Genomic DNA, 13461 nt, shown 5'->3' on the forward strand with positions numbered 1-13461 from the left:
TTAGACCTGCCCTGGAGGCCACTTTCTTTTAAAGCATTGCAATCTTTATTTTAGACCATATGCCAAGTTCAGGGGAATTTGCCATTAAAGCCACCGTCTCGATGCAGGTCACGTTTGCACTGCGGCTGGTCGAAGCTGGTGGCTTGTTTACCAACTTTGGCTGATGACCAACTATCATTATTCGTTCCTTAAAAGCCTATCAGTGGCTGGTGAGGTTGTGAAAGATGTGGATTTACCAAGTGCTGAATCCTGGTTTCCATCAAATGTTTAAAATAACAGAATACATGGAGGCTAGCTGGAAAAACCAACCTGTGTACGGTTTCTCTTCCAGGGAGCGAATCATTAATCTCTACTGTTTTTACATTTCTATTTAGACTTAAGGGACTTTTTCCAATCCAGTATACGCAACTAAATGACATAGCTAGTTGCTAATACACCACCAAGGTCACTTACTAATTTGAAATGCTATTGCAGTGCTAATCCAACATCAATACAAGAATGACACCTCTATTTAATTAATACCAACAAGTAAGGCTGTGTCTCGGACAAATGTATCCTCTGGTGTTGTGTTTATAACAGGTCATGTATTCTAGCTTTGAGGTTTTAAATGTTATGCTAAGAGGAAGAACAAACACTGTTTCATTCTGAGCTACAAGACAGATTTTATGCAGATTTAAAACCGATATCCACATTGTCCGCCGTGCACAGCAGTGGCTTGCCCTCTTTTGCTATAGCTCCGGGTAATTACACTTATATATCAGAATTAATGTGGTGTACCTTAATGAGTTATTGATGTCAGAAAGCTACATGCTACAAGCACCGCTAATGGTTTCAATACATTATACAATGACACGTCGTGTGTTGAACAAAGGGAAAGGGGGTCTGTTGAACGGTGAGTCATAGAGCAACCGAACATGTGAGTGTAAATCTCTGTCAGCGGCGAGAAGAAGTCATCAGCAGCGAGCCGTGAAGTGAACCGTCGCCCCTACATACCCTGTAGAACCGAATGTGTGCGGAGCTGCTTCAGACACAGATTGGGTTCTAGGGGAGTCTATGGGCGATGACTAACCATCCATCAAAATCAAAAGGAGAGGAGTGAACAACGGTCGACTGGTACGAGTGCTTTTGCTTTGCTCTCTTTCACAGAGGTAACGGAGGATCAACTGTTGCTAAAGAGAGGTGCAGGAATGAGTACTAACACCTCAAAATGAGTCAGCATTTCACCACTTTTGGTTCCCTTGTCTTGACCTCCACGGTCTGTGGTTAAACCAAGCTAAAGGTTTTTCAACGTTTTGTAAATACCCCAATGGTGAATTTAAAAACAGCGGATGCTAACAAGTGCCTAAATGAGACATCTAAACGCCATCACGCCCAACATTAACCGCCTTTAGCTTAGCGGTGGTGACGTGAAGTCATGTGACCGTGCTGTAGTTCCTTTATAGCCTAACGTTAGCTTTTAACTTCTGGAGATTGCATTTAAGATTCTGTAAATACCCAACAGGTGCATTTACAAACAACGGTTGCTTACAAGTGTCTAACTGAGACAACTAAAAGTCATCATACCTAACATTAGCCACCTTTAGCTTAGCGGTGGTGAAGTGAAGTCATGTGACCGTGCTGTAGTTCCTTTATAGCCCAACATTAGCCACCTTTAGCTTAGCGGTGGTGAGGTGAAGTCATGTGACCGTGCTGTAGTTCCTTTATAGCCCAACATTAGCCTCCTTTAGCTTAGCGGTGGTGATGTGAAGTCAGGTGACGTGCTGTAGTTCCTTTATAGCCCAACATTAGCCTCCTTTAGCTTAGCGGTGGTGAAGTGAAGTCATGTGACCGCGCTGTAGTTCCTTTATAGCCCAAAATTTGCTTTTTACTTCTGGTGATTGCATTTAAGCTTCCGTAAATACCTCACAGGTAAATGTACAAACAACAGCTTCTAACCAGTGTCTAACTGAGACGACTAAAGGTCATCATACCTAACAATAGCCGCCTTTAGCTTAGCGGTGGTGAGGTGAAGTCATGTGACCGTGCTCTGTAGTTCCTTTATTGGCTGAAATCTTAAAAGTGGTGTTAATATGTGGAGATTATCCTGCTGATCAAAACAAATAGGAATGATGTATGTTGCCCACAAAAGCCTATTTTCTGCAATATTCCAAAATCCAATGGAACAATCCCATTGGCTTTTCCTCAAAGATGCCCTTGTGATGCTAACTTCCAGGTCAGCCTATACAAATACGTCACCACTGCACCAAAAGCAAACTGATCATCAGGATGGTTTGCACATGTCGAGTTACACACAGTAGGATGTGATTACACCACTGGATCTAATTAAGTATTAAAGTCCGCTCAGTTGAGTCTTAATTAAAACATCAATGTGTCTTGCAGCACAGTCTCAGTGATGTAATGTCTGCAGCCAACGCTATTAAAGAGCTGCAGATAAACAACTGATAGCCTTTGTTTCATAACGTTACCTTCACACACATTCACGCTACTGATTGCATGGTCTAACAAACCTCTTATTCGAAGCTTAACAACAATAAATAGCTAGAATGTTGTTGATATTTGAAGTCTGTTTCTCCCATTTTTGTTCTGATGCATGTGCCTGGTTATAAATAATGTTGCATGGTCTTGCTTTAATGTTTGAAATTGTCCCTTTAAAAAGGTAGAAAATCATGTGAAATGGAGAGAGGAGTTGTGTTCCCCTGAAGCAAGTGCTTTCCATACGGTGTATTGCTTCTCAGTGGAAGTTATTGAAGAGAAGCAAGGGACTCATTCAGCTCAGATTGTGTGTTCATACGTGCTGAGCGATATGAAACAGAAGGAAAGAAAACATTCAAGCTGAGATAAAAGTGAGATTCAGCCACTTTATCGCCTATCTGGTATCTTATCAGTCATTGGCAGTCACTCCTTATGATCTACCCCGAACAAATGACTCATTACATCAGATATATTACGCCCTTAAGCCCGTATAATCTTTAATTCACTTGCACTCAGTCAACCGTGCCAAATATCTTCAAACCATTTACACCCTCCGCATGAGCTCCTTTAATGCCTCAGCCAAGCAAAAATCATTTTCTCCTTCCTCCTCCTCTCTTCATTAGAGTTTATTACGCAGAAGTAAAACATTGCAGGACTTATTAAAAAGCTTTTGGCGGAGCATCCGTACACAGAGGCTGCAGCCAAAAGCAGAAATCATCATGCAGTCCTGAACATGGATTTACAATCGATGAAACAATGCAAAATGTTATTATTTTAGACGCTTTGACAGAGGTGGAAGAAGTACTTCGATCCTTTGCTGGTACAACAAAGGGAAAGCCCTCTATTCAAAATGTTACTTTAGTAGAAGTATAGAAGTATTACCAGCTAAAAGTACTTAAAGTATCAAAAGTAAAAGTAGTAACGTACTGCATGATTATATAATAATGTCATGTGTTTTATAAACAGTAGCTAAAAGTACAATAAATGTTTCAAAATGTAAGGCAATAGAAGTATAGCATTACATGGATATACTCAAGTACAAATAGGCCAAATAGTACTTAATTACTTGAGTAAATGTACTTATTTACTTCACTGCACTTTGATTCAGCATTTTGAACAAAAACAAGACCATTTTAAGGGAGGAATATTACGGATGACATGCCTATCCTCACTTATCTGCTTCACGTATTTCCGTTAAGATTCTGTTTAATTTGCGTTCATTTCTCAGCCCTGTGTCACTGCTCTGTGGCGTTAAAAGCATTTTAAAAGAAGCCCATTGGCCGGTTGGACACCTCGAGGTGACCCCAACCCGAACAAAGCCAACTACTAGTCACTGTCTGGGATCCTTTTATCTCTTGAGGCCTTTCGGTTTTGTTGTCCAGCCTTTGACTCGTCACAAGGCCAAATGTGGTCACTCAATATGGGCCAGATTAATTTTCAGGCCATCTGTGTGTGGGGGTTAAAGTCAGGCAGCTAAAAGTCATAAATCTACAGTCAGTGCTTTCAATTGGTGCTGGTTGAGGGAGGGGGGATGAAGACGCACAATTAGATGGATAGATGGATGGACAGATGGAAAGGTAGATAGATAGATAGATAGATAGATAGATAGATAGATAGATAGATAGATAGATAGATAGATAGATAGATAGATAGATAGATAGATAGATAGATAGATAGATAGATAGATAGATAGATAGATAGATAGATGGATGGATAGTCTTCAAATAGCAGATTTTTTTGGGGGCATCTTAGTCATTTTTCAAAGCCTAAACACATCTATTGTCAACCACTTTCCCCACAAGCATAACTTCATTAGTACCGTTTTTAGATACATTGATAGATTGATAGAAAGATTAATGGATGGGTGGATATATATATAGATATTTCGATAGTTAGAGAGATATAGATACATTGATACAAATCACTAAAAACAACCCTTTTTTTGAATATTAGAGTCTTTAAATGGTAGATATCTAAAATACTGAAGAATCAAAGGCTTTATTTTTCATATGCACAATAGCCACAGCGTATTGGCAATGACATTCTGAAGCTCTTCCAACAATGCAACATAGATAAATAAATCATAAAACAATTTTTTTTTTAAAGTGCAAGAAGAAATTGAAATAGGATTCTTTTAAAAGCTATTTCTCCCATTCCTTAAACATCTCATCTTAACCATTCCTCTCTGCCAGCATAGCTTCATTAGCCCCTTAATGAACATTTTATTTTTTTACTTCAAATTATCCCATTACGTCTGACATAAACAACCCGCAGGGCCCCCTCTGATTGGCTGGCCGCGGGGTCACGTGTCCCGCGCGGCCGTCCGTCTATTTGACAGCCGCAGGATGGCTGGATGCCAGAGGGGGGAGAAAGAGACAGAGAGAGGGGAGAGAAAGAAAAATTAGTATTCTCCTACCAGCCTCGCTATAAATCAATCATGGAGTCCTACGTGGTGAGCTGTAAATACGCTGAGCCGCAGTTCCCGCCTTGTGAAGAAGATTACAGTAATTTTAGTGAGCAAGGGGGGTATTACAACAACCCTCAGGACAGTGGGAGTTATGGAGGAACATATCAGCCAACATACACACCACAACAACCCGGTTATCACTCTCTGCAGGGGCGCCGCCGGGAGGATGGAGAGGACCAGGCGCTGCACCAAGGTGCGCCATTACGCACCGGCTACAGGGAGGCAGAGGTGCCCGGGAAGGAGGCCCGGTTCTCGGTGGGGGAGCTGCAGTGCCAGGCCTGGATGACCTGTACAAAACCCGCTCAGGTGCAGAGGAAAATGGCCTGCCAGGGGAAGGACAAGCCGCCTATTGTTGTCTACCCGTGGATGAAGAAAGTGCACATCGCTCATGGTGAGATACAGCCTCGATCTTTCTATCTCCAATTAACCCTCTCGTCATCCTCTCTGTATCAGTTTCCCTCAGTCCAATTATATTCAAATGGTTTATTGTCAAATGCACAGTAGCTACAGTGTTATGGCAATACACATCTTAAGTCCCAGGCTCCTCAACAATGCAACATAAATATATGGCATAAAACGATAAAAACGAATAAATAAGACAATAGAAGTGCAAGAAGAAACACAGTAAGAAAAGAGTGAAAGAGATCGTGCAAGTAATGCAGGAGAAGGGAATATATGCAAGTAAAGTAGAATAAGATGAGTTTAAAATATGTCAAATGAAATACTGTACACTGAAATTAAATACTGCTTATTGTATTAATAAATAAATATGAGAGATGCAAACAGATGAGGTTGTGAAGGCACAGAGCTCAGGCCATGTTTACGTTTTGTTTTGTCTGCTAGCTCTTTCTTTCTCTGTCTTTCTTTCTCTGTCTTTCTTTCTGTCACTCTGTCTTTCTTTCTGTCTCTTTCTCTGTCTCTCTTTCTTGTGTTCTAGTGTCCATTTGTGAGCACCGTTTTTGTTGTCGAGTTATTTATGATCTCAGTGAGAGTCAGAGAGAATTACAACCCCTATAAAGTTTTATGGCCCTGCCACAGTGCGCGCGAGTGTGTGTGTGTGTGTGTGTGTGTGTGTGTGTGTGTGTGTGTGTGTGTGTGTGTGTGTGTGTGTGTGTGTGTGTGTGTGTGTGTGTGTGTGTGTGTGCGTGTGCGTGTGTGTGTACGCTGCGGTTGTACAAAGAGCAGCAAATTAAAAGTAAGGCTCGTTTCTTGGACGTCTTGCCAGTCAACCACAAATAAAGATGAACACACTCAACATTGACCACATGATAACACCTGCAATATATTTAAATTGTTTTTAAATATCATTTTAAAATGCTTCTCTGTAGGTTATATATATTTTTTAAATAAAAGAAAACGATTGAATAAAAGAAACGGGATTAAATTATTTTACTCAAATTATTTTCCCCCGTCTTAATTTTGTATATTGTAATTCATTTATACTCTTATATTTAATAGATGTGATGAAATATAATAAACAATATCTGGCCTTAATTGTCTTTTCCTGTTTTTATAATTATAATTATGTTGTATTTGTAATAATACAAATAATCTTGATGATACAAATAATATTAATAATACAACGCATAGCATTATAATTATTTTTGTTGTATTATTATTAATGTATTTTTTTCATTATGTTTTATTTGCAGTTAATCCCAACCACACGGGCCCGGATCCAAAGCGCATGCGCACGGCCTACACGCGCCAGCAGGTGTTGGAGCTCGAGAAGGAGTTCCACTTCAGTCGGTACCTCACGCGCCGCCGCCGTGTGGAGGTGGCCCACGTGCTCTGTCTGAGCGAGCGGCAGGTAAAGGTGTGGTTCCAGAACCGGCGTATGCGCTGGAAGAAGGACAACAAGCTACCCAACACCAAAGGACGGAGCAAGAACAAGAAGGCGGCGGAAATCAATAACAACAACACTAATGACACTAATAACAACAACAGTGATAGTACCGCAAAGGCGTCGAAGACCGCCTGAAGACAGGAGAGAAATGTGGGTACATATTTATCCACCATTATGATTCTTTTTAAATCTCCTTCATGCGGTTATTTTTTGCTTCACACTTCTACAGTTGACCGAATGTTGTTTGTAGTTCAAAGGAATTGCAATCGAGGACATGTAAACAATACGAGAATGCTATTTGTATGAAAAGACGTCAACAAATCTCAAGCATACAGAACTGACATTCGAGGAAGGAAATGCGCGTGAAAGTGCATTCAAATCCACAAAAACAAGCTAATGTGTTTCTCATGTACATATCCTCCGTTTGACTAAATGTTCAGATTCAAGACGTTCTTTCTGTCAATATTTTTTAAAGTGTACATGTTCTGTTACCAAATGCTATTCAAACGGTATGTTTGGCGCATTAACTCTCCAAAACTGCAAATGCTAAACTGATTCAGGGTGCTTTAAAGCAGGATATCCGTCTATAGGGATTTACAAATTTGCTTTATATTCCAACTTTTAAATGTTCATAAATATGATGTTATGAAAAGAATGCATCTAATTGTAGTCTGATATTTAATTAATTGAGTCTTTAAGTTAGCTAACCTCCAGTGGTCTCACATTTTTAGACTTCCGGTTTGTAGGGGTGAACGGTGCCATGGTTGGTTGGAGAGTCTTTTGGAGAAAACAGGGTTTTATTTCCACAGGGTAAACATATTACAGGGTTTTTATAATAGCTACCTAAAAGAGAAAATAGCCTAACTTATGAAAATGCACATTACCAAAATGTTGTTTGGCGCTTAAAGGAGAAACACATTGACATAGTGGCTGACTTGCAGTGAAGTTGGTCAAATAATGTTTTACTTTGTACAGAAACATCCAAAAACAATGCAATGTTTGTAGGATAAGAAGCCATATCGTGCAGATGATCTCCAAAGGTGAATTCACTTGTTTTTATTTTGCGGGGGAAACTCATACATCTTCACGCACAAGAAATAAATAAATTGGAGTTGGAGGTTTTTAAATGCACGACGCTGACTGTAAATCCAAAGTGTTTCCTCAGGGTTACAGGGTTTTAATAAACACGACTTTCTGAAGCTTTTGTTGTTTGTTTTTAGCACCGAGAGGTTTCCAAATGACCCTCTTTTAAATAACGAAATGGTGCATTTTTTAAATGTTATGTCCTCGCTTTGATTCCAGTTTAATATGCTATCGTTTTGTATTAGCCTACGCCAGTACTTATTTTTATTTGTATTACTTAGAAACATATTGTATTCTTAGCAGCAAGCCTCTCTGTTATATTTTGTATGTTGGTAATCTTTGGGAAGAAAGGAAGAAAAACTCTTCGTGTAAGAATTTTATATGTGCAAATGTTTTGATAAGATATTAGATGATGAAAAGTAAAAAAAACAAGAATAAAAAAATGTTTCAAACCAAAAAACTGCGATCTTATTACCACACACATAAAGTGTCACGCAGACACACACGCAGGCACACACTCACACGCACACACACACACACACACACACACACACACACACACACACACACACACACACACACACACACACACACACACACACACACACACACACACACACACACACACACACACACACACACACACACACACACACTTATTATGAGACACGTTTACAACCTTAATATTTTTTCACAAACATCGAATCCAACAGCTTTTGGGTAAAAAACAATCCCCTTTAATGAAAATGGATCAACATGTGTTTGAAGAGTAAAGACATTTTCAATATAAACTTTAGTATTGCGATCCCAGGAGCGTCATGCCACTTGGGGTAAGCCAAGATACAGATCTATAAGCCGTGATATCTCTACTGAGGAGCTTTTTTAAATGTGGACATTTCCTCCCGTGGGAGGATTTAAAATGTGCTGCGAATTATTCCGCGGATAAACGCTGATCCCTAATATTTAATCAAAACGACAGATCGCTTTAACTGCTGTCCAAAAGCCAAGACAGGGATAAAGTAACGTCAGGAGTATATACTTTATGATAGACACACATACTAGCATTATTATTACCGTCTCCATATGTTTTAAAACCACATTCGGAGGATCTTAAATATAAGAAATATACAAAGGCTGCCATATGCGCATTTGACGCATTGTTTACGCACAGAGCAGGGCTACATGAGGTGAAAGAAATACTGTGTGTGTGTGTGTGTGTGTGTGTGTGTGTGTGTGTGTGTGTGTGTGTGCGTGTGTGTGTGTGTGTGTGTGTGTGTGTGTGTGTGTGTGTGTGTGTGTGTGTGTGTGTGTGTGTGTGTGTGTGTGTTAAAATGGGTGGATACAAGGGAAATGAGCGCCGAGAGCCATTAATTGGTGGCTTCCGGTGAGTCGAGTTAAACGTGCACGAGAGGCACAACGGGGGTTGACAACATGGCATATCTATCACATGCTGGAGATCCAGTCAGACCAACTGAATACCAGATAAACACTCCAACCAAAGACAGAAAGCTATTGATGCACTTCATGCCTGCACTTGGAGATTGTGGCCCCAGAGGTGATGGGTATTTGACTTGCTTTGCTCTGCCGTACACAGATCCCATGTTGTGAATAGTTCAATATATATGTTTGTGATATGCTTCAAACACAACAGTTAACACCTGGATCGATATTGGCATTATATGGACATTATATTCGAAATTAAAACCCGAAAATCAAATTATAAATTCACTTGATGTGCATGAAGTCTTTGGATATCACCAGAGTGCAAAAAAGGGCTCTATTTTTTATTTCTTCTGAATATAATTCCATCTCTTCCTATTTGGTTATACGCGAATTGCATCTGCTTGGTGGACATTGTTTGTCACCAACCTACCTCCTGCAGTCTGACTGTGAAGAAGCAGGAACGTCCTCTGCTGGTTGCAATCATTATTGCAGCCTGGAAGAGAGAGGCACAACAATGTCAGAAAATCTCCACCTTTGTCTTGGGTCAGATCATTTGGAGATGTCGAATTTAAATATGCATATGCGATTAGGTATGAAGTCCCCTGGAATAGAAAACTGGGACTGTATAACAGTGGGAGTGGGATATAACTGGATTTGATTCAGATTAATTTGATTATTGTCATGAAGTGATACAAAAATATCCACATATTCATGAGACATACCAGCAATAAAACACTACTGTTTTTAAAGCTTAACATCCTCAATGTAACATTGTAAGTGTACTTTTGCGGTTGAGTGTTATTGGACACCACTATGGGGATTTCTGGTATTTTCTAACCCTGTAGTATAAAATACCACTAACCCATATAATGTACTGAATAAAGATAAATAAATACGACAGAAAATTAGCTTTCCCTATTCCACACAGCTATATTCACAACAACTGCAGCTCATACGTAAAGCGGAACTGAAAACAATCTGAGTTACATTTCCTCCTCGGGACATTAATCACGGACGGACCAGTCGATGACAGCAGAACAGGCACTTGCCCTTAAACTCGCATACAGTGAATATAACCTTATATTCAAATTAAATAACTATTGTTGAATCCATAAGGAAATATAACCGTCACCATGTCTCTTGCGGCAGAGGCCTTCGTGTCACAGATGGCAGGTAAGCCGTTGACTTTGCTTATATTATTTATTTGTATGTCTATTACTGTGTCTTTTGTTTTCTATACATCTGCTATGACTATTCTAAGAGATGTAAACAGTCTACAGAGGAGCATTTTGGACTGCAATTTGTGTATGAAAGGTGCTATACAAATAAAGCGTATTATTATTATTATTGTGGGATCAAGATAGCTTTAGCATGCTAGCATAAGCTACCGTTTACATGCTTGCGTTACACATACGTGACCATAGTAGTTTAATTTCGAAGGGATTTTCTGTCATAACAGTAACAATGGTTTTCCTTGTCCGCCTGTATCAGTTTATGTAGAAAAAACTAGCTTAGTTAGTCTAGCTTTCATACAGGAGGACTGTCAAATCAGCTAAGTGTAGGGTGTCCTTAACGGCTACCTCTGTAAAGAATGTATTGTTGGATTACAACTCTACTATTGCTTTATTACGGATTAATGTTAAATGTACAAACCAAATAAAAGACGGAGACGTGTAGCGGGAACAGTTCAGGTGGATTAACGTAGATGACAGCATTGTTTGCGACTTACAAATCACGATTTACTCTCACTGACGTCAGAGCCAGGATGGGCGAATAACTTCTTCAGTATTCGTCCGATTAGCAAGTTTATTGACAATTTATGACTGAAATGCACCGGTTTTTAAGCTGAGCTACAGATGAGCAAACACATAATTCCTTTATTAGTCCCCCAGAAAATGTACAGTGTTACGACCAAAGCGACATAGCAGATAAAAGGCAAGCAATAATAAAGTAGCTAACATGTTACATATAGAGAAAAATCAAACATTCATAATAAAATAAAGACAAATAAGTCTCCATCCATGGCGTGGAGTAGCAGCATTTAAATAGGTAATTGAACATGAACATATTACATTTTGAGATACTATAACACATTATGTTTTGGTTATGGTTATTGCTTAGTAAAATAGCCAAAAGAAAATAGTCTTTGCCTCTATGGAGGCGTGTCTGTTAACTTTAAATAAATGTATTACACAATTAAATATGAGAAAGTAAACTCATCAGCATTTTAACTCTTTAATAAGCCATCATATCACCTTATTATTGTGTAAATCTCTTTATATTTGTGTCTGTTTTTGACAGCTGCTGAGCCGTGGCCTGAATCGGCCACCTTGTACCAACCACTGAAGGGTGAGTGTGTGTTTTCTCAAATTTACTAGGAACAATATTATTTAGAAAAATAGAATAGAAAGCATTTATTGTCATTGTACAGAATAGGCCGAGCGCTTCCGGTGATCAGTTACATTTAAAGGCACAGGAAAACACGAGAGAACCAAAGCTAAGCAACACATGTGCCAAAAATAATGAACAAAATAAATCAATGGAATGTCATTTTGCATTTCACTAGACTTTAATATTTCTCAGTAGAATAAATATATGTTTTTCACTAGTATGTCATTGTTGCACAGGAATTAAGATAAGATAAGATGGACCTTTCTTAATGCAAATGTTCCACTAGAATAATGTAATCATTGCACCTGAGGCCTGTACTACGAAGCTGGATTTTGGCTTAGCCGCTAACTTCAGGGAAAACTCTGGGTTTCCGGTCCTACGAAGCTGGTTCTCTTCTTAGCGGGCTAGATCTCCATGGTAACTTATGCTGGGCGGCTAGCCTGGTCCGGAGCAGGTTTGGTTCCAGGATAAGAGATCAACTCAGTGAAAGCACCGTCTGCTGACCAATCAGAGCTCAGTGTGCGGAGCTTAAAGCGATCAAGTCACATTACAGGAGAAAGGAAATACAGAAAAACTGCCGTTGCAGGAAAGACGGCCGGCAAAAATCACCTGACTGTGTGAACGTGAACATTAATAGAATATCACCTCCCATCTTCAGAGCAATCTGACTATTATAACATTAGCGTTAAGAAAGCTTAATTAAATATCTGCCACAACATAAGTAACCGGATCAGAGTAACATTAAGTACAGTCCGTGGCATATCACATCATAATGTATCATATATCTCCTTATCTGAGTCAGCTGAGCCGTATCTGGCCGTGCAACACTCACAGTGTCACATACTGTATGCAGAAGTATTATTTTAAGCAACACATTAAGTTGAGGAAACACTCGAGTCAAATGTAATTAAAGTCAGATGGTGTCTTAGACGGGGCAGTGATATCATAAACCTGTTAATGTACGCATTCAAACACTTGTTCTGTTAGCAGCTGTATTCACCTTGCAGGTGCAGCTATGTGGCTTTGATCCTGGATACAGTGTTTAAGTCATGGATGTTTAAAGTTTAACTTCTTCATATGTCTAATATTAAAGTTCACTTTTCATTCAGGAAGTATGACGCTGCACTGTCAGTACCTTCTCCATGTTTGTGATTGGTCAAATGTTGCTAGCCCCGCCCCTTTTATGTGAACGCACACATAACTAGATAGGGCAAAGCTGGCTTGAGTTACTGAGTTGATAACCAGCGTCGTAGTACCGCTTAGAGAGAGCGCGTTTGTTTTTGGATTAGGTAAGCCGGGTAACTCAAACATATCCAGGTTAGGTTGAACCGGCTTCGTCGTACAGGCCTCTGATCCAGATATTTCTGTAGTTGTTTACATTACTTTCTTGTTGCTGTTTTTCCAGAGGATCAGATTCTGCTGTCAGACTGCGCTTCATCTCTTGCTGTTCAGGTGAAATACTGTTTCTGTATATTTTCATCAAATACAAAAGTGTGTATCAGCATATTTTGTCGGGATGTTTATTTCTTAATGCATCTTACCTATCTGTGGGTTTGTGTAGTACTTTATAGATGACTCCAAAGATCTCTTCTTGCTCATTACCGTCTTGCTTTAAAGCTTATTGTTTGTTTGTCCTGTGCAGGCGTACCTCAGGATGTGCGGTCTACCTGTGCAGGTGGTTTGCAAATCAAATGCTGAATACATGTCTCCCTCCGGTAAGTTCACAAGCTGCTCACACTAACTCTATATTGTTCAATTC

At 39.6% G+C, this 13461-nt stretch overlaps 2 protein-coding genes across 2 annotated transcripts in view; both read left to right on the forward strand.

Annotated features, from left to right (window-relative positions):
* The first annotated feature begins 4276 nt into the window (after nucleotides 1–4276).
* Nucleotides 4277–8306, forward strand: LOC307044999 (homeobox protein Hox-D4b-like). The gene is made up of 2 exons (XM_079690456.1): nucleotides 4277–5330; nucleotides 6592–8306. Exons 1-2 carry the CDS (start codon nucleotides 4826–4828, stop codon nucleotides 6918–6920), a joined length of 834 nt encoding a protein of 277 aa, XP_079546582.1. The 5' UTR covers nucleotides 4277–4825; the 3' UTR covers nucleotides 6921–8306.
* A 1996-nt stretch (nucleotides 8307–10302) lies between these two features.
* The window catches only part of mtx2 (metaxin 2), a 6515-nt gene continuing 3356 nt past the window's right edge, over nucleotides 10303–13461 (forward strand). The window contains exons 1-4 of the mRNA XM_079690838.1: nucleotides 10303–10484; nucleotides 11613–11660; nucleotides 13108–13154; nucleotides 13345–13417. Coding sequence (XP_079546964.1) covers nucleotides 10445–10484; nucleotides 11613–11660; nucleotides 13108–13154; nucleotides 13345–13417 — 208 coding nt within the window. The 5' untranslated portion in view covers nucleotides 10303–10444. The remainder of the gene's footprint in view (nucleotides 10485–11612; nucleotides 11661–13107; nucleotides 13155–13344; nucleotides 13418–13461) is intronic.

The sequence above is a fragment of the Notothenia rossii genome (genome assembly GCF_949606895.1).
Source record: "Notothenia rossii genome assembly, chromosome: 6".
NCBI classification, from domain to species: Eukaryota; Metazoa; Chordata; class Actinopteri; order Perciformes; family Nototheniidae; genus Notothenia; species Notothenia rossii.